Below are 21,476 nucleotides of genomic sequence, written 5' to 3' on the forward strand. Positions count from 1 at the left end.
CCTGATTTTTCTTTCTAGCACACCTTTGTAATCTGGAGCAACCATAGTGATGTATTCGGTTGTAAGAAGCAGCATTGAGAAGACATAGGAAGAAGTCTCCCTCCCCCCCCCCCCCCCCCCGCAGAGAAAGCGCGGGGAGTGCAGGAAGCAAGCGCTGTTTCCTTTCCTGCAGTCTTTGTTCAGCCTACTGAATCACGCAGCAGATCCGGAGATCCGGAAGCAATGGCCAAAGGTCTAAGACTGGGGAATCTCGCCAGAGATCTGCGTCTCAGTGACCATAGCCATGGGTAAGTGCTGAGAAGCCTTTCTTTTACCGCCAACGGAGAGAGTAGGGAGGAAATTGAGAATGACAGAATAGATCAAAGAAGTCCCTAAGCCCCTTGAATCTCCAACCTTCACTGGAAACCCAATGAATATGCTTTTCATAGAAACATATTCATCCTGGATATAAATAACATACGGCTTTTAGGGCCAACGTTTTGATTTGAAAAGTCTAGCAAGTATCTTAATGGAAGCAAACGTTTACTCCTAAGCTACAGTAGATTTGGATGCTGCAAGTAATTCTCTGAATTAATCAGATCAGTTTCAATAACTACCTCCCCCGCCCCTAGAAGTAAAAGAAAGCATTAGGGCAGTAAATATTCTGGTTGCTAATTGAACCAGAAATATGGACCAGAAGAGCAGAGCTGCCACCACGTGGTGGGAAGGGGACAGAACAGCTCATGGCAAAATGTGGGTCTTGGGTGCCAGTGCCAGTCCTCCCATACTGAGCCTCAAGGAGTACAGCAGTGTCCGCCTGCCGGAGAACCTGCCCTCCACCTCCTCCCTGCATTCTTCAGGTGATCCAGGCTGACCTAGATGACACCCTTAAGATAGAGTTCTCCTACACTTTCCACAGAGCCTCAAAGGGCATACAGAATATATCTAGTGTTCAACAGCGAGAACACCATCTTTGACTCGAAAGAGTGACAGCTAGGTCATGGGGTAGAAGAGAAGACTGACAGCAGTTTAAGGAGCCATTTCAGAAACCTGGCTGAAATACAAGCTGAAAACTGTAATGCAGTGCAGGTGACATTCAGCTGGGTGTCTAGTTATATTAGAGGCAAGAAATGTGGTTGCCCTAACCAGAAATGCAGGACTCAGAGACCTTGTTTAGTTGGAGAAGTGAAAGATACTGTAGCGAATAATAAATACATGGCAAACGATTCACCTCTAAAAGTGACTGTGTGATTCTTTGTGAGCTACTGGCAGGAGGAATTCTAAACTGGGAGCAGACTCTGAAGTACAATGTTATCAACAGACTCATAGACAAGGACAAGCTGTCCTCCTCCAGCACAAATATCACCTTACATGTAACCAACATCAACAAAAACACTCCGGTTTTCCAATAGGTCTCCAATATGATCCAGGAGACTGGGAACACCCACCCAGAGCCCCCATCACACATGTTAGAGCTTATAACTCATATTTGGGGCCCTAAGTGCCTCCTAATTCTCCCAGAACAGCCACCCATCAGCAGGACTCTTGGTCCTGTTATATGACCTGTGAGTGAGCCCAGAACACAATGGTATTCACTGCAGCTGACTCTACCGGCTCATGAGCAGGGTTTAGCTGGGTTCAGTGTCATCCGGAGCCTGTCTGTACTGGTGGACCCATGGTGAAAATGCTCAGAGAACGCTACGCCAGGAGCTGCAGCCGGAAGTCACAGCCCTCTTCAATGCAGGTTGTGTGGGCTGGCTATCTGGTCACTGAGGTGGACACCGACTTGGGCACAGTGCCTGACTGTCCTATCACATGTTTCAGACCACCACCTCCAACTCTGCAACCCAGGGCTGCACAAGCGGGATGTGCATTGTGGCTCCATGGGTGGCAGAGATGCTGCTCTCCAGGTCCCCTACACATGGTGATAGACAGCATGCTGCACCTGTCTTTGCCTACAGTCTGCAGGAGTTGCTGCCAGACTTCAGGCAGAGCGACAGTTTTACCTGGCCTTGGCCTGATCATGGTGCCCTCTCTCCTCCAGTGACTGGCCATCGTCCTGCGCCTGCAAAGCTCCACCAGCCCTGCTTTCAGCCTGGTCTCTGGTCCAAGCCTGGACTTAGAGTTCCTCTCACTTCAGCGAGAGCAATTTGCCCTGTTCCTATAATCTAGGTGTGGCTTCAGATATTGCCAAATCTTAATTTCAAGTTAACTCAGGAAACACCCTTCAACTGGATATTCTCTGTAGTGCCAGCAATGAAGCCTAAAATATTACATTGGATTCAAATGTATATGTGTGAGTTTTAACACTTTTATTTCATAAATATAATCCTGTTATAAATAAATTCTGCTTTTTTTTCTTGTTGGTGGATGAGGGGAGCTCTACAAGTTTGCTTGCTAGTCTTTATATTTTTGCCCCTTTAACCTGGACAATTCATTTGGGGAAAGATTTGTGCCTATTAATGTATGTTCTGAAAAATTGTGTTTCCTGCTAAAGAGTTCTTTCCTTGCAATATTGAAGAAGGTTCATTGTACCTTTAAGTCTGTGCCCTTGAGCTCCATATAATTGTCCTTGAGAAGCTGAGAAACTGTAGATTTTGTTATGCAGGATCAGAAATTCTCCTTCCAAGAAATATTCTTGTGGCTTTTGATTGTTTCCTTTGTTTCCTCATTTTCTAGACTCCTCTGAGTTATGATGTCCAAGGATTGGCTGCCAAAATCTGGCCCAATTTGTTTCTGAAAATGTCAAACTCTGGAATGCAGAAAACATTCTTCCCTAAGTTTTGGGTAAAGATAAATACATTACTCTAATTCTGAGACATTTTAGTTAGTAACCGTTTTTACTAATTTTGCAATATGTAGAAGAAGGAAGACAATGTAGTCTTAAAATCCTGCTATTTAAGAACACCAGCTTCTCTTGGAGAAATTGTTGAGTATGCAATAATATAAAGGAGATTGCATATTATCCTTAATAGCCTTTCTAAAAACAAAGATGCGGCCCCTTTCTTTTCAGTTTTGAAGAATAATATCACCACCTCTTATATCTCTTAAATTCAAAGTCTAAATTAGAAATTCATATGACATATTCCCAGTGCAATTCCAAGAGTCCAGTGTTATTTTATTCAAAATATATTACCTTTTGGTGAACTAAAGGTCTTTTTTAAAAACTCACATTAGAGATCTTTTAAAATCCACATAATACATAAACAATTCAGAAAAAAGACAAAAAATGAGGCTGGGTTAAAACATGTCCTTCAAAAAGGCCAAGGTTTCTGATAAATATTCAAAGCACAGTGGAGAGTAAATGGGACAGTCCAATTTTTTAAAAGTCTAGCTTATATTCTAGAGGTTCATTTTTCCATTTGATTTTTCATCCTCACAAGTCAGTGGATCATCTATGTGGCCTGATATGTTATCAAGTGGTCAACATATGCCACAGAGTGGAGGGATGATTTTTGTCCCTTTTGTGGTATTCCCTCTGAACAGCAAATGGGGAAAGCAGATAGCTTGGAACACTGGGTTTCTACTGAATGCTGAACTTTAGCAATATTTAGATATGATTAAATAAATGAAAATAGTTTCTCCTTTTCACGCATATATTGTACAATGCTTAACTATTTCCTTGACAAATAAACTAAGACTTGATAAATAAGGTTAATGAGAAGAGAATATTACAAAAGAGTGCAGTAACTGGTTACGACTCTAGGCGCCGCTGTTCACCAGTCTGGGAGGTACAGACAGTATGCGCGCGCGCATTCACTCCTCACAAAAAGAAAAAGAAAAAAAAAAGCTTCTTAGAACCTCCATCACCGCCAGATTGAAAACAGTCTCCCTGAGGCTGCTCAGATCCTGCTCCTGTTCCACTTTCTGCTCTGAATTCTCCTGAAAATTCAGTTAGTTTAGGCTCAGAAGTGCAGAGGAACAATACCCTTGATACCGGAGTGGGAGAAAACTGAAGCGGGAAAGCAATGGCTATTTGGGTGAAGCTGCCCGGCTACAGCGGGCTGGTCCTGCTGTTCCTTTTTCTGGGGCCGTTGTTGAAAGCCCAGGCTGGAAAGATCCGCTACGCGGTGCCAGAAGAGACAGAAGAAGGTTTCTTCGTGGGCAATATCGCTAAAGACCTAGGGCTACAACCCCAGGAGCTGGCGGAGCGAGGAGTCCGCATCGTCTCCAGAGGTAGGACGCAGCTTTTTGCTCTGAATACTGGAAGCGGCAGCTTGGTCACAGTGGGCAGGATAGACCGGGAGGAGCTCTGCGCTCAGAGCCTGCGCTGTCTGGTGAGTTTTAACATCTTGGTAGAGGATAAAATGAAGCTTTTCCCTGTTGAAGTGGAAATAATTGATATTAATGATAACACTCCCCAATTCCAGCTAGAGGAAGTGGAATTTAAAATGAATGAACTAACCGCTCCAGGTACAAGGATTCCTCTGCCTTTTGGGCAAGACCTTGATGTGGGTATTAATTCACTGCAGAGCTACCAGCTCAGCTCCAATCCGCATTTCTCCCTGGATGTGCAGCAAGGAGCTGACGGGTCCCAACCCCCAGAGATGGTGCTGCAGAGCCCCCTGGACAGAGAAGAAGAAGCTGTCCACCACCTCCTCCTCACGGCCTCTGATGGGGGCAGCCCAGTCCTCTCCGGAACCCTCCGGATTCGTGTTCAGGTAGTGGATGCAAATGACAACCCTCCAGCATTTACTCAGGCACAGTACCACGTGAGTGTCCCAGAGAACGTGCCCCCGGGCACTCGACTGCTCACAGTAAAAGCCACTGACCCAGATGAAGGAGCCAATGGGGAAGTAACATACTCCTTTCATAATACAGACCAAAGAGTAGCCCAAATATTTCAATTGGATTCTTATACAGGAGAAATATCGAATAAAGAACCCTTGGATTTTGAAGAATACAAAATGTATCCAATGGAAATTCAAGCTCAGGATGGTGCAGGTCTTATGTCTCGAACTAAGGTAATGATCAAAGTTCTGGATGTAAATGATAATGCCCCAGAAGTGACCGTCACCTCTGTCACCACTGCGGTCCCAGAAAACTTTCCTCCTGCAACCATAATTGCTCTTATCAGTGTGCATGACCAGGACTCTGGAGACAATGGTCATACTATGTGTTCCATTCCTGGAAATCTACCCTTTAAATTAGAAAGACTAGATGATAGTTATTACCGTCTAGTGACAGAAGGAACACTGGACAGAGAACTTACCTCCAGGTACAACATCACAGTAACAGCAATGGATCAGGGAACTCCAACTCTATCTACTGAAATGAGCATTTCATTGCAAGTGACAGATATCAACGACAACCCGCCGGCCTTCAGCCAGGAATCTTACTCCACATACATAGCGGAAAACAACCCCAGAGGCGCCTCCATCTTCTCCGTGATAGCCCATGACTCTGACAGCGATGAGAATGCACAAGTTACCTACTCCCTGGCAGAGGACAGCATCCAAGGGGCACCTCTGTCCTCCTATGTTTCCATTAACGCAGACACCGGGGTCCTGTACGCACTGCGATCTTTTGACTATGAGCAGTTTCGGGACCTGCAACTGAGAGTGACTGCGCACGACAGCGGGGATCCTCCGCTTAGCAGCAACGCCTCCCTGAGCATATTTTTGCTGGACCAGAACGACAACGCGCCCCAAATCCTGTATCCCACTCTCCCCACCGATGGTTCAACCGGCGTGGAGCTGGCCCCCCGCTCCGCAGAACCTGGCTACTTGGTGACCAAGGTGGTGGCAGTGGATAAAGACTCGGGCCAGAACGCCTGGCTGTCCTACCGCCTGCTCAAGGCCAGTGAGCCAGGGCTCTTCGTGGTGGGGCTGCACACGGGAGAGGTGCGCACTGCGCGGGCTCTGCTGGACAGAGATGCGCTCAAGCAGAGCCTGGTGGTGGCTGTTCAGGACCATGGCCAGCCCCCTCTCTCTGCCACTGTCATGCTCACAGTGGCTGTGGCTGACAGCATCCCAGATGTCCTGGCCGACCTGGGCAACCTGGAGCCCTCCGCTGACCCTGATGACTCCAGCCTCACGTTGTACCTGGTGGTGGCAGTGGCTGCGGTCTCCTGCGTCTTTCTAGCCTTTGTCATCGTGTTGCTGGCGCTCAGGTTGAGGCGCTGGCACATGTCACGTCTGCTCCAGGCTTCAGGAGGCGGGTTGGAGGGCCTGCCTGCCTCGCACTTTGTGGGCGTGGACAGGGTGCAGGCTTTCCTGCAGACCTATTCCCATGAAGTCTCCCTCACTGCGGGCTCGCGGAAGAGTCACCTGATCTTCCCGCAGCCCAACTATGCAGACACACTCATCAGCCAGGAGAGCTACGAGAAAAAGGATTTTCTCTCAGCGCCTCAGTCTTTACTTGAAGACAAAAAGGAAATATTTTCACAGGTAAACTTTCTGTAGTAAATTTACCTAGATAAAAAGAATCCCTGAGTTTGCTTACTTGCTTTCACTTTACTGCTAGCAGTTCTATTCCCATATATCTTTGTAGATTTCTATTTGCAAATCCTGGGAAATCATTATTAATTGTTTATATCCAGTATATTTATAATTGTCCTTTCATTGAAAAGGAGACTGTAGGTGATTGGGATGAAGAGTATGTGTGAAGTGCCATTTCAGTGGTGAAGGAGCGCAGCCTTCTAACATCCTCTCGCTTGCCTCTCGCCAAATAGTGTGTGTTTTCTTGGTTTACATGGCCTTATAGGCAAGGATAGGGTTTGACTAGCAAAGACGCACCAATATTTATGTTACTAATAGTGTTTTCAAATTTCCTTACATTATAAACTCCTTCAAATTTATTCCTAAATATAATGTAGAGGTCATCTGTCAGGTGAGAGGGAGCTATTTTATTTGGGACATTTAAAGAAGTAAAGATTTTCTAAAATAGTAATTTTTATTGTGTTAGTATAAAATTATGACACATCAAGTGTTTAGGTTACTTATAAAATGAAGTAATAAAATGAATGATAGAAAATTGACTATGCAATTTTGAGAATTAGGTTTTTTTGTTTGTTTATCCTCACCAGAGGATATTTTTTCTATTGATTTTTAGAGAAAGAAGGGAGGGAGGGAGGGAGGGAAACATTGGTTGCTTCCCCTGTGGGATCAAACCTGCAACCCAAATACACGCCCTTGACTTGGAATCAAACCCATGACCCTTTGGTGCGAAGGCCAATGCTCTAACACTGAGCCACATGGGCCAGGATTATATCCCATTTTAATGTGTGTGTTAGCTCTTCACAAAAAAAATGTATCATAGGGGAGTAAGTCCTTGCTTTGATTTACTTACTATGCTTCAATAAATTACAGAATATATATATATATATATATATATATATATATATATATATATGCAAAAGCATAGTAAGGCACAAATAAAACATATATATTTAAATGGATGAAAAGTGAAAAAGGAAGAGGTGAGGTAGACTAAAGTTGTGGGAGTTCTAATCTTGGATTTAGATGAAGGCAGTGAAGGTCAGGAGGTTGTTTCAGCAGTGTAATGGAGACAAAAGTGCTCCAGGCTAAACAAGGGACCTGAGCCAGGCTTACTACTTAAATGCAAAATAAGCAATTAGGCCCCTAAGCTAGTTTCAAAGGGGAAATTGCATAAAAGTGCTGCCTACCAAATCTTTTGGTCATAACTTGCAAGCCTAAGACCAAGGGAGAATGATGGATACAGATGACTAGTTTCAGAAAATGAACACAGAAAATATCTCAGGTGTGAGCTGTGATACCAAAACACTGAACCCAAGAGGGAGGGAGGGAGGGAAGGAGAGGAAGTGGTGAGGGGGATCTTCCACTTAAAATAAGTGTACAAGCCAAAATGTTGAAACATGTTGTCTTCTGGAATATATTGTTGCTAAGAGAAATTTTCTGTTAACAGATTGTCATTATTTTGTAGGAAATGTCTGTGTTCTCTCTGATAGCTTTTAAATTTTTTTTTCTCATTCCTAATGTCTAAGTGTGGATTTTGATTTTCTGTTTGGTACTGAGAGCACACTCTCAATAACATAACTTGTAATTTAAACTTTTCTCATTTCTTAAAAAATCTTACTTCTGTGTGTATAAATGAGCTAAGTTTACCTATCAAAATAAATAGATTATCAAGTTGGATGTTTTTAAAAATCCACCTATATTCTGCTGACAAGATACATGCCTAAAACAAATATATATATATATATACACTAGGGGCCCGGTGCACGAAATTCGTGCACTGGGTGTGTGTGTGTCGGGGGGGGAGTGTCCCTCAGCCCAGCCTGCCCCCTCTCACATACTGGGAGCCCTCAGGCGTTGACCCCCATCACCCTCCAATCGCAGGATCGGCCCCTTGCCCAGGCCTGACGCCTCTGGCCTAGGCGTCCGGCCGGGGCAGCGGGGACCCACAGCTGCAGCGGCCCCATGATCGTGGGCTTCGCTTTAGGCCCAGGCAAGGGGCCCCTAGCTCCTGGGACTGCCAGCTTCGACTGTGCCCAGCTCCCATCGCTGGCTCCACCCCTACTTCCTGCTATCACTGGCCAGGGCGGAAAAGGCACCTGATTCTCTGCTCATGGCTGGGGGGCAGCTCTTAGCTCCCCCCTGGGTTTCCGATCACTGTCAGTGGCAGGGGGCTTCTTCCTGCTTTCCCTTTCGCCTCCCTGCATTGTGCCTACATATGCAAATTAACCGCCATCTTGTTGACGGTTAACTGCCAATCATAGTTGGCAGTTAACTGCCAATCTTAGTTGGCAGTTAATTTGCATATAGCCCTGATTAGCCAATGAAAAGGGTATCGTCGTATGCCAATTACCATTTTTCTCTTTTATTAGTGTTGATATATATATATATAATATACTTTTTTATTTTCAATATTTAAGTGTAATTCACACACACTGACAAAACAAAGCAGTCAGGTCAATATTAATTTAACAACAAAGTGGTGTTTAGGCAACAACATTAATAATGTTTTTTATAAATGAACTATCATAATTATAAAAAGAACAGACAAAAGGTTATAAAAATTATGCTCTCATTACTGAACAATATAGCTTTAGAAATAATACTATTTTTGCAGAAATAGAAAAAACCTCCATCCAAAATTCATATGGAGGATCAAGGGACCTCAAATAACTAAAGCAACCTTGTAAAAGAAAAACAAAGTTGGGGATCTCACACTTTCTGATTTCAAAACTTACTTCAAAGGTACAATAATCAGAACAATATGCTACGAGCATAAAGAAAGATATATAGACTAATGGAATAGAATAGAGTCCAAAAATGAACTGTCACATATATGATCAAATGATTTTCAACAAGTGTTCCAAGACTGATCAATGAGGAAAGGGCAATCTTTTCAATAAATGGTTTTGAGAAAACTGGATATGCACATTCAAAAAGAATGAAATTGGGCCTTTATACTATATAAAAATTTACTCAAAAAAAGAGCAATTGAAAAAAATTTACTCCAGATGAATCAAAGACCTAAACACAAGAGCTAAAATGATAAAACTCGTAGAAGAAAACATAGCGAAAAATCTTCATGACATTGGATTTGGCAATGGATACTTAGAAGTGACACTAAAAGCACAGGTAACAAATGAAAAACAGATAAATTGGACTTTACCAAAATTAAAAACTCTTGTGCATCAAAGGACAATATGTACAGAATGAAAAGTCAACTCACAGAATGGGAGAAAATATCTGACAAGGACTGCTATCTGGAATATACTAGTATAAAGAACTACTATTACTTGCAATAAAAAACAAACAACTGGATTTTAAAATGGATAATGGACTTGAATAGACATTTTCCCAAATAAGATATACAAATGGCCAATAAGCACATGAAATGATGTTTTATATCACTACACATTAGGGAAATACAAATCAAAATCATAATGAGATACCACTTCATACCTACTAGGGATGGCTATTATTAAAAATAAAATAACAAATGATCATATGAAGTATAGGAACATTCCTGCTTTGTTCCTGGGAATGTAAAATGTTGCTGCTGGTGCTATGGAAAAGGTATGAGGATTCCTCAAAAGAATTAAACAGAATTATCATATGATTCAGTAATTCTACTTCTGGATATATACTCAAAAGAAACAAGAGTAGGGACTTAGGCAGATATTTATATACCCATATTTATAGCAGTATCATTCACAATAGCCAAAAAAGTTGAAGCAAGCCATGTGTCCGTTGACAGATGAATAGATAGGAAGAGGGAGGAATGGGGAATTAGTGTTTAATGAGTACAGAGTTTCAATTGGGGAAGATGAAAAAGTTATGATCGATGTGTATTTACTTAGTGCTAAAGAACTATACATTTGAAATGGTTAAAATAGTCAATTTTATGTTATGTATATTTTATCACAATTTTTGTTGTTGTTTATCCTCACCCAAGGATGTTTTTTCATTGATTTTTAGAGAGAGTGGAAGGGAAGATGGGGGAGGTGGGGAGAGAGTGGAGAGAGAGAGACACACACACACTGGTGCACAGGCTGATGCTCTAGCCACTGGGCAATATCAGCCAGGGCACCACAATTTTTTTTAAAGAAGTCCAGTTAATCTGCTGTTAAGATCATAAGAAAAAAGCACACATAGAAAAGCCATGTGGAAAGGGAGAGGCCATGAGACTACATAGAAAGTCTCTCAGATGTTTTAGCACACCAACTGAGCACAGCCCCTAGATGCTTCTGCATGGGTAACCACCAGCAAGACCAGCAGAAGAATTGAAATAGATTATCTGAGCTCAGATTGAAAATTATTGAACAAATAAAACCATGCATTTTAAGACACTAATTTTGGGGGTGGTGTGTTATACTCAATGATAACTAAAGTGATATGCATATAATATGACCCATAAATCCTATTTTTTTAAGTTAATGTCCTAGTCCTAAAAAGATGTGTACATGAGGAGACATGTCCAGTAAGGTTAATTGTCTCATTGTCTGCAGTAGTAAAGAAGGAAGGGGAGGGAGTAGAGAAGGGAGGAGGGGAAAGAAATGGAGTAAGGAAGGGAGAAGGGGGAGTAAAAGGGAAACGAGAACCTAATATCCTCCTACAGATATAAGAAAATAAAATTTAACATTCTTTACATAATGGAATATTATACATCAGTTAAAATGAACATTACCAACATACATAAATATCAAAAGTGGAATGTTGAGCCAGGCAACTACTAATCTATTTTTTAAATTTCTTGTAGATTTCCCCTTCCTGGATATCTAATATCAAATAAATCATACAATACTTGGTAACAAAGTGGAATGTTTAGGAAAGTGCATTGCAGAATAAGTATACCATGCTACTATTTGTATGAATTTGAAATAGACAAAAATGTTTATGGGTGCATCCATATTCAGTAAAAAAGCAAACAAACATGGGATTAATAATTGCTATATTCTGGATGGTGATTACTTCTATGGAGGGAAGAATAGGGGTGTTTTTAAGGAAGGATAATAGAGGGATTTGAATCTTTTTTGTGTGTTTGTTTCTTAAAAATTGATCTCCAACAACTATAGTAATAATTGTTTCAGGTAAGAATTGTCAATGGGTGAAATCTCATTTAGAAACATGACATTTACATAGTAATAAAGCATCTCTCTACAAGAAACTAATTAAAGGGAAAACAGTAATTTTACTAGAGATATTATTAATAGAGAAACATAGAAGTCATCACCTTAACCAAATGATCAATGTTAACATTAGCAGTAATGTAAAAAAGATGTCATATGCCTCCTGGTAAGATACACTGAGAAACTACAACATTTCTGTAGTATTCCTGACCCAAACCACATAATCTGAATCTAATCATGGGGGGCAGGGGAATATGAGACAGACCATAATGATGGGTATTCTACTAAATAACTAACCACTACTCTTCAAAAGAATAAAGTAATGAAGATAAATAAAAGGCTGATGAACTGTCTCAGATTAGGTGTAACTAAAGGGAAATTCATTGAATATAATGTTTGGTCCTGGGTTTGACCACACACCAGACTTTTTTCGTTTTTCTATAAGAAGGCATTATTGTGGCAACTGTCAAAATTTGAATAACACTTGTAGGTAAGGTAATGGAACTATATCAGTGCCAATTTGCTGAGGGGGTGTTATTTAGTTTAAGAACTACACACTGAAGTACTTAAGACGTAAAGGAGCATCATATGGGCAACATACTCTGAAATAGTTCAGAGAGATTGAGAGAGAGAGGGAAAGAGACAGAGAAAGAGCATGAATCAGAATGTTAACATTTGGGATAATGTGGATAATAAGTATATGGGAACCTTTGTTCTATTTTGTAATGTTTTTATAAGTCTGAAATTATTAAAAAACAAAAGGTTTAAGAACTGATCTCAAATATGGTGAAATATTAAGATTTGATCAATCTTAAATGGTATGTACACAGACTTCCATTACATTATTTTCTATGCTTGCCTATATGTTTGATATATTTCAGAATTAACAAATGCATTATTCATAAATACATAAAAATAAAACAAGAGTAAAAAAACATCCATTGCATTGTATTTTATGTGCTTAGAAAACACTAACAACAGCAGGGAAAAACTCAGCAAGCTCTAACAACTCTGAGTGACTTAGTCTCCATGTGATAAAACATCGTCCTTGTTTCTTTAATGTTCCATGCTGCCTCTCACCTCAAAGCATTTGTACTGAGGTTCTAGAACACTGCTCCCGCCTCTTTCTTGATCCAATCCTACCCTTTAGGATTCAGCTTGAATTATGTCCTGGAAAATGGCCCCCAAATCTAAGCTAGTTACCCTTCCTATGTATTCCCTCATTGCCCAGTGTTTCCCACCATCACAACAGTAATACTCTATCATAAATACTCTCTTTAATTTCCTTTGTCCTCCACTATCCTGTAAACTTCAGGAGAACAAGGACTGTGTTCATCAGATTCACCATTTCTATCTCCAGCATCAATTAGACAATGTGTCAGGCACATGATAGTCACCCAATTCAGTGTCTAATAATTCAGTATTTTAAATACAGGTCTTGAAGTTAAGTGCTAAGCCATCAAGCACAGAAATTCAAAATATATAACCTTAGAAGATAATGTAGCTAATGCTTTCAAATTAATCTTATTGCCTCTGACTATAAAATAAGAGGTTGAAGATGTTTAGAGCAAAGGCAGCAGCAGCAACCTTAATCAATGCCTTGAACTTCAATAATACCCTCCAAGCAATTACTATCAAGCTCACATTCGTTTACACCATTCTTATTAATTCTGAGAGAAAGACTCCTGACTTGAACGAGTTCCTTCTAAGATATCTTAGAACTGTAAGGTTCTTCCAAGAAACTTGAAAGTCACAAAGCTAACATAAACATCAAGGTTTGCCTGATAGAGTGCAGATATTACTTAGGCCTCTGAGCGTCGCTGTTGACCACCCAAGAAGTAAAAGCCCACAAGACACTCGATCCTACGCTACGCCTGCTACAACACAGAGGGCTGGGCATTCGGCCCCCAAGCTTCCGGGCGGCTAAGAAATTCAGTCCAGCCGCCCTCTTGTTCTCTCCACAGTGAGCTGGGTCCCTTGAGTGCTGGTTCCATCCCCCAGACCTTGAGGAATAAAGATCGGAATCCCGCACTGGATGCTGGAAGTTGCCTCGGAGAAAAGATTGCAGCGGAAGAAATGGCGGTTCTGCAAAAGTTGCCACAACGCAGAAGGCTGGTCCTGCTGTGTCTCCTTTCGGCGGCCCTGTGGGTGGCCGCAGTTGGGCAGATGCGTTACTCTGTGCCAGAAGAGGTCGACAAAGGCTCCTTCGTGGGCAACGTCGCCAAGGACTTGGGTTTGGAGCCTCTGGCACTGGCAGAGCGCGGAGTCCGCATCGTCTCCAGAGGTAGGACGCAGCTCTTTGCTCTCAATCCGCGAAGCGGCAGCTTGGTCACCGCGGGCAGGATAGACCGGGAGGAGCTCTGTGCGCAGAGTGCTAAGTGTCTGGTGAATTTTAACATTCTTGTGGAAGATAAATTGACTATTTATTCAGTAGAGGTGGAAATAACAGATATAAATGATAATGCCCCTCGCTTTGGAGTAGAGGAACTGGAGCTAAAAATCAGTGAAACAACTACGCCGGGATTCCGGATTCCTCTAAAGAGTGCTCATGATGCGGACATACGAGAGAACACCCTCCAAAAGTACGAACTTAACCCAAATGACCACTTCTCCCTGGACGTGCGAAACGGGGCGGATGGGAACAAGTACCCGGAGCTGGTGCTGGAGCGCGCCCTGGACCGCGAGGAAGAGGCTGTTCACCACCTGGTTCTCATGGCTTTGGACGGGGGCGACCCGGTCCGATCTGGCACCTCCCGTATCCGCGTTATGGTCCTGGATGCGAACGACAACGCGCCTGTCTTTACACAGCCCGAGTACCATGTAAGTGTTCCAGAGAATATGCCCGTCGGCACGCGGATACTCACAGTGACCGCCACTGACGCAGATGAGGGATACAACGCTCAAGTGGCATATTTTCAAGAGAAAAACCCTGGAAAATCCTCAGAGGTATTTGAGCTTAAGCCAGCATCTGGAGAGATAACAATTATAAAAAGTCTAGATTATGAGGATGCCAAATTCCATGAAATTGATATTGAAGCTCAGGATGGTCCAGGCCTTCTGACCAGAACGAAGGTAATTGTCACAGTTCTGGACGTGAACGACAATGCCCCAGAATTTTACATGACCACTGCTACCAGCTCAATCTCTGAAGACTCTCCTCCAGGAACCATAATTGCACTTTTCAATGTGCATGACAGAGACTCTGGGCAGAATGCGTTTATCACATGTTCACTCCCAGAGAACCTTCCTTTCAAGTTAGAAAGGTCAGTGGACAATTACCACCGGCTGGTTACAACCAGAGCCCTTGACAGAGAACAGTTTCCCTCTTACAACATCACTGTGACCGCTAAAGATGGAGGGAACCCGTCTCTGTCCACGGATGCTCACGTTTTGCTGCAGGTGGCAGACATCAATGACAACCCGCCCACCTTCCTTCACACTTCCTACTCTGCCCACATGCCTGAAAACAACCCCAGAGGCGCCTCCATCATTTCTCTGACAGCTAATGACCCGGACAGCGGCCACAATGCCCATGTAACGTATTCCTTGACTGAGTACACCCTTCAGGGGGCGCCCCTGTCATCCTACATCTCCATCCACTCTGACACCGGTGTCCTCTATGCGCTGCGCTCCTTTGACTACGAGCAGTTTCGCGAACTTCAGCTGTGGGTGACAGCACAGGACAGCGGGGACCCACCACTCAGTAGCAACGTGTCTCTGAGCCTGTTTATTCTGGATCAGAACGACAACACACCGGAGATTCTGTATCCTGCACTCCCCACCGATGGTTCCACCGGCATGGAACTGGCGCCTCGCTCCGCAGAACCCGGATACCTGGTGACCAAGGTGGTGGCAGTGGACAGAGACTCTGGCCAGAACGCCTGGCTGTCCTACCGCCTGCTCAAGGCCAGTGAGCCAGGGCTCTTCGCGGTGGGGCTGCACACGGGAGAGGTGCGCACTGCGCGGGCTCTGCTGGACAGAGATGCGCTCAAGCAGATCCTGGTGGTGGCTGTTCAGGACCATGGCCAGCCCCCTCTCTCTGCCACTGTCACGCTCACAGTGGCTGTGGCTGACAGCATCCCAGATGTCCTGGCTGATCTGGATAGCCTCGAACCGTCCGCGAACCCTGACGCCTCGGACCTCACGTTGTACCTGGTGGTGGCAGTGGCTGCGGTCTCCTGCGTCTTTCTAGCCTTTGTCATCGTGTTGCTGGCGCTCAGATTGAGGCGCTGGCACATGTCACGTCTGCTCCAGGCTTCAGGAGGCGGGTTGGAGGGGCTGCCTGCCTCGCACTTCGTGGGCGTGGACGGGATGCAGGCTTTCCTGCAGACCTATTCCCATGAAGTCTCCCTCACTGCGGGCTCGCAGAAGAGTCACCTGATCTTCCCGCAGCCCAACTATGCAGACACACTCATCAGCCAGGAAAGCTGCGAGAAAAAGGATTTTCTATCAGCGCCTCAGTCTTTACTTGAAGATAAAGGAGAAGAAACATTACCTCAGGTAAACTTTATTCACAATATGCTTATGAGCTATCACTAAAATAAATTAAATTGCCTATTTACTTAGCTTCCTCCACTGTTTACCATATTTCTTCTATTTTGCATATTTCCTTGATAATATATTCAATATTTAGTAAATGGGTCCTGGTGAATTATTTCTCGCTACTTCTAAGTTTTCATGCACTGTAAGGGGGAAGAGGGGCTAGAATCATAGTGTCATAAGTATAAATCAGGAGTTAGTAGGTAAAGATGATATGTCAGTTATCGAAAGAACATTGGGAACCAGGGCTACTGGTTTCTTATACATTGTTTCCCATCTTTGGGTAAAAATCACCTCATCTACCTGGGTTAATAATTCTTTCTCTCTTAACAATATGAAGATTGATTTTATCTTTACTCAAGTGCTTTAAAAATTAAGGCTTTTATATTTGAATTACTTTATGAATAATGAAACACTTTATTTGGTTAGTTTCTTCTCACTCAATCTTATTTTTCCTTCAGTTTGGCAGTGAGGTTCTTTATTTTATTTGATTTGCATGGTCTTCCCCATTTAAAAGATGGAAATTTAGAAATACCAATGCTTCATCATGTTTCAGGAAGATATGTCATGGTATTTCTGCTTAGTTAAAAATCTCATTCATCTCTAGATTAACTAGGTGTTCCTTGAAGAAGTGATTGAATTATTGTTTTCTCTATAATAAATAGGTAGTATAATAGTAAACATGTTTCTCTTTTATGTTTTTATTTTTATCATATCTTATAATCATACTAGAGGCCTGGTGCACAACATTCGTGCACTGGGGCGGGGGGAGGTCCCTCAGCCCAGCCTGCACCCTCTCACAGTCTGGGATCCTGACAGCTAATGACCCCGAGGGGTCCTTATCGTTGCCACAGAGGCAAGAGAGGCTCCCGCCACCACCTCTGTGCTCACCAACAGTGAGCCTGGCTTCTGGCTGAGCGGTGCTCCCCCTGTGGGAGCACACTGACCACCAGGGAGCAGCTCCTGCATTGACTTGTCTTCCCCCAGGTGGTCAGTGTGCATCATAGCAACCAGTCCTTCTACCATTGGTCGATTTGCATATTAGCCTTTTATTATATAGGATTACCTTTTTATCTTTAAACATAATATATATCCTCAAGGGACTTAGAGACTATGTCAGTAATTGCCCCTAAAATCCTCCTTATAAATCTCTCTTTTCAAACTTTCCCATTTATAGCAGCTATTTAATACATTCCCAATCCTGCCATGGATAGCTCCTCAGTCCCCCTCAGAAACCATGGCTTTCCTTCCCCATTCCTTTTTCCATGTTGGCTTTTAGTATGTTATCACATATTTAATCATGGAATAAAGAATGCACTAATATTCTATGTAACTGGCATTATTTTTATTTTTATTTGGAAGTACTCATGCACTAACTGAGTCTTGTATTTAATGGTATCATCATCTTTCAAGGTTCTATGATTATTATAATTAAGGGCATCTAAATACATCTGAGACAATGTGTTCCATTGTGTTGTGAGATAAAATTGTAACCCATTGTGGAATAATATAACATCTTGTAGATAATAAGTTAACTGAGGAAAATTAAAGACAGTTTCTTTTAGTATGTATAGTAACTTCACAAGAATAAATGCCTTAAACCTGGGTATATAATGCATCATAATTGAAAGGACAACTGTATTGTATTCTTATTTTGTGCTTGGAAAGGAAAATGCACAGAAAAAAAGGGGTTTCTGGAACATAAAACAAATGTTTATCTCCACTAGGTGGGTCTTTTAAAAACGCTCCTCAAACTCTAGATTTGAGCAAAGTGAACTACTTTTAGTACCCTGGAGTTCTGTGGTTTCTCACTCACATCTAAGTCCTGCCATGCTGTTCTCTCATTCCAGGCCTTTCCCCTGATCCACTCATCTCATGTTTTTTGGGGAAAGCCTTTGCTAAACTCCAAGGCCAGAATGACAGTGCACTGTCAGTTATTGTTTGATTTTCTATCTTCATAATATCTGTGAAGGAAGTGACTTGTCCATATTGTTCATCTGAAATCCCCAGATATTGTCTGACACCCAATTATATGTTTGTTTAATGAATTGGTTAAATAAAAATAGTAAAACTAAGATGTCAGGCTATTAGGGACAAACTTCAAGAGGTATGATTTATAAATATGACTGATGTTTCTGTGTGGTTCTTAAACTTTGAATATCTTGAAACAATAACTCCATCATGTTTGAAGCAATATTGATGACATTAAGGTTAGTTCGTGGCTTCCAGAGGAAATAACTTGAAGTCACATCCTTTAACATAAAGCATTTCAATTATGTGAAACAAACACCAATCCTACTACCTCTTATAAAAATGATTTTGGGTGTTAGGAAACTTTAAAAATAGAAATTTGTCAACAATAAAAAAAATTAATACAAATTTGAGTTTGCCTGAGAGGATGCAATAAACGGTTAGGCCTCTGAGCGTCGCTGTTGACCACTCAAGGAGGAAAATGCAATGGGAGAGCTAGTCCACCATTTCCTTGTTTCTAAAAAGCAAAAGGAGTCAGCAAATCATACTCAGAAGATCCAGAGCTGCTACGCTCACCTGTCGGTCAACCAGCTCTGTGACCCATGAATTAGGCCCATGAAGGGCTTATCTCATTGAGAAAATAAGAGTGGATTTCGTCGTGGGAAGCTGGAACTGGATACAGAAAAAAAGAATTCACCAAAAAGGAAATGACCAATTATCTGATCAGAAACAGCGCAGGACTGACCCTGCTGTGCGCGCTCCTGGGGACGCTGTGCAAGACTGGATCGGGGCAAATCCGGTACTCAGTGCTGGAGGAGCTGGACAAAGGCTCCTTCGTGGGCAACATCTCCAAGGACCTGGGGCTGAAGCCTCCGGAGCTGGCAGAGCGCGGAGTTCGCATCATCTCCAAAGGTAAGACGCAACTCTTTGCTCTGAACCCTCGAAGCGGCAGCTTGGTCACCGCGGACAGGATAGACAGGGAGGAGCTCTGTGCTCAAAGCACGCGGTGTCTAGTAAAATTTAACATCCTGGTTGAAGACAAACTGAAAATTTTTGAAGTAGAAATAGAAATTAAAGACATTAATGATAATGCTCCTGATTTTCTAACGGAGGAATTGGAAATAAAAATTGGTGAACTAACGGCTCCTGGAACTCGATTTCCACTTAAGACTGCATTTGACCCAGATGTGGGCATAAACTCTCTGCAAAACTACCAGCTCAGCCCGGATGACTACTTCTCCCTGGCTGTGAAGATTGTCTCTGATGGAGCCAAGTACCCAGAGCTGGTGCTGGAGCAGGCTCTGGACCGTGAGGAAAAGAAAGTTCATGAGCTTGTCCTCATTGCTTCTGATGGTGGGGACCCTGTTCACTCTGGCAACTTGTACATCCAAGTGATAGTTCTGGATGCGAATGACAATCCACCAGTATTTACCCAGCCTGAGTATCGAGTAAGTGTTCAGGAGAACTTGCCAGTGGGCACCCGGCTGCTCACTGTGAATGCCACTGACCCTGATGAGGGATTCAATGCTCAAGTGTCCTACATACTAGATAAAATGCCTGGGAAAATTGCTCAGATTTTTCATCTCAACTCAGTGACTGGAGACATATCCATATTAAAAAGTCTAGATTATGAGGATGCTATATTCTATGAAATTAAAATTGAAGCACAAGATGGACCAGGTCTCCTCTCAAGAGCCAAGATTCTAGTCACAGTTCTGGATGTGAATGACAATGCCCCAGAAATTACAATCACTTCTTTCACAAGATCAGTCTCAGAAGAGGCTGCTGCAGGAAGAGAAGTTGCCCTTGTCAATGTGCATGACCGGGATTCTGGTCAAAATGGGCAAGTCATGGTTTTTGTTCTGGGAAATATGCCATTTAATTTGGAAAAATCAATAGACCAATATTACCGTTTAGTGACAGCCAGATCCCTGGACCGGGAACAGGTTTCTGAATATAACATCACTCTGAGAGCAACAGATGGAGGAAGTCCACCACTGTCTACAGACACTCACATCATGCTACACGTGGAAGACATCAATGACAACCCACCTGCCTTCACTCATGCCTCCTACTCTGCCTATGTTCCAGAAAACAACCCCAGGGGAGCCTCCATCGTCGCTGTGACTGCCCAAGACCCTGACAGCATCAAGAATGCCCACATCACTTATGCACTGACTGAGGATACCATTCAAGGGGCGCCTCTCTCCACTTATGTCTCCATCAACTCTGACACTGGAGTCCTCTACGCTCTTCGATCCTTTGACCATGAACAGGTTAGAGACCTGAAAGTACTGGTGACAGCCAGTGACAGCGGGGACCCTCCTCTCAGCAGCAACGTGTCTCTAACCCTGTTCATACTGGACCAGAATGACAATGCACCTGAAATCCTCTACCCCATCCTCCCCACGGATGGTTCCACTGGTGTGGAACTGGCGCCCCGGTCTGCAGAGCCTGGATACTTGGTAACTAAGGTGGTGGCAGTGGACAGAGACTCAGGCCAGAACGCCTGGCTATCCTACCGCCTCCTTAAGGCCAGCGAGCCAGGGCTTTTCATGGTTGGGCTGCACACAGGAGAGGTGCGCACTGCCCGGGCCCTGCTGGACAGAGATTCGCTCAAGCAGAGCCTGGTGGTGGCAGTCCAGGACCATGGCCAGCCCCCTCTCTCAGCCACTGTCACACTCACTGTGGCTGTGGCTAACAGCATCCCAGATGTGTTGGCTGACTTGGGCAGTCTTGAGATCCCTTTAACTCCAGAGGCCTCAGACCTCACTCTGTACCTCGTGGTGGCAGTGGCTGCGGTCTCCTGTGTCTTCCTTGCCTTTGTTATCATCCTGCTGGCACTCAGGCTGAGGCGCTGGCACTCATCACGTCTGCTCCAGGCTTCAGGAGGTGGGTTGGCAGGTGTGCCCACCTCACACTTCGTGGGTGTGGATGGGGTGCAGGCTTTCCTGCAGACCTATTCCCATGAGGTCTGCCTCACTGCTGACTCGGGGAAGAGTCACCTGATCTTCCCCCAGCCCAACTATGCTGACACACTCATCAGCCAGGAGAGCTGTGAGAAAAGCGAGCCTCTTTTGGTAACTCAAGATTTACTCGAAGCAAAAGGAGACCCCAAGCTACTTCAGGTGAGTTTCTTTCTTTCTTCTTCTAATATTATAAAGAACAATTATGCCAGTGTGGTTATTATAAAGCTTGTATAAGCTTAGTCCTGTTGTTTAAACATTTGTTTTTCTCTCTTTCTGAACCTATGGTAGGGCTACATGTCCTTGTCTAGTGTAACTGAGAGGGCCTAGGAACTAGTTCTGGCCAAGACCTTGTAAATGGAAGAAGGTGTGTCTCTACCTGGAGGAAACTCTAGTTGCCATTGTGGGACTTTCCAGATCTTAAGATACTCTTTGAAATTGTGATTGCTCCTTCTATC

At 43.3% G+C, this 21,476-nt stretch overlaps 1 protein-coding gene across 3 annotated transcripts in view; it reads left to right on the forward strand.

Annotated features, from left to right (window-relative positions):
* Positions 1–3,779: 3,779 nt before the first annotated feature.
* Positions 3,780–21,476, forward strand: part of LOC132235769 (protocadherin gamma-C4) — a 158,477-nt gene continuing 140,780 nt past the window's right edge. The window contains exon 1 of one of the 3 annotated variants that reach the window (XM_059698676.1): positions 3,780–6,368. In XM_059698676.1, coding sequence (XP_059554659.1) covers positions 3,948–6,368 — 2,421 coding nt within the window. In that variant the 5' untranslated portion in view covers positions 3,780–3,947. Of the gene's footprint in view, positions 6,369–13,447; positions 16,043–18,587; positions 21,181–21,476 lie in introns of those variants that run through there. The other 2 variants (XM_059698672.1, XM_059698675.1) reach the window with 2 other exon arrangements.

Source organism: Myotis daubentonii, chromosome 5, assembly GCF_963259705.1.
Source record: "Myotis daubentonii chromosome 5, mMyoDau2.1, whole genome shotgun sequence".
NCBI classification, from domain to species: Eukaryota; Metazoa; Chordata; class Mammalia; order Chiroptera; family Vespertilionidae; genus Myotis; species Myotis daubentonii.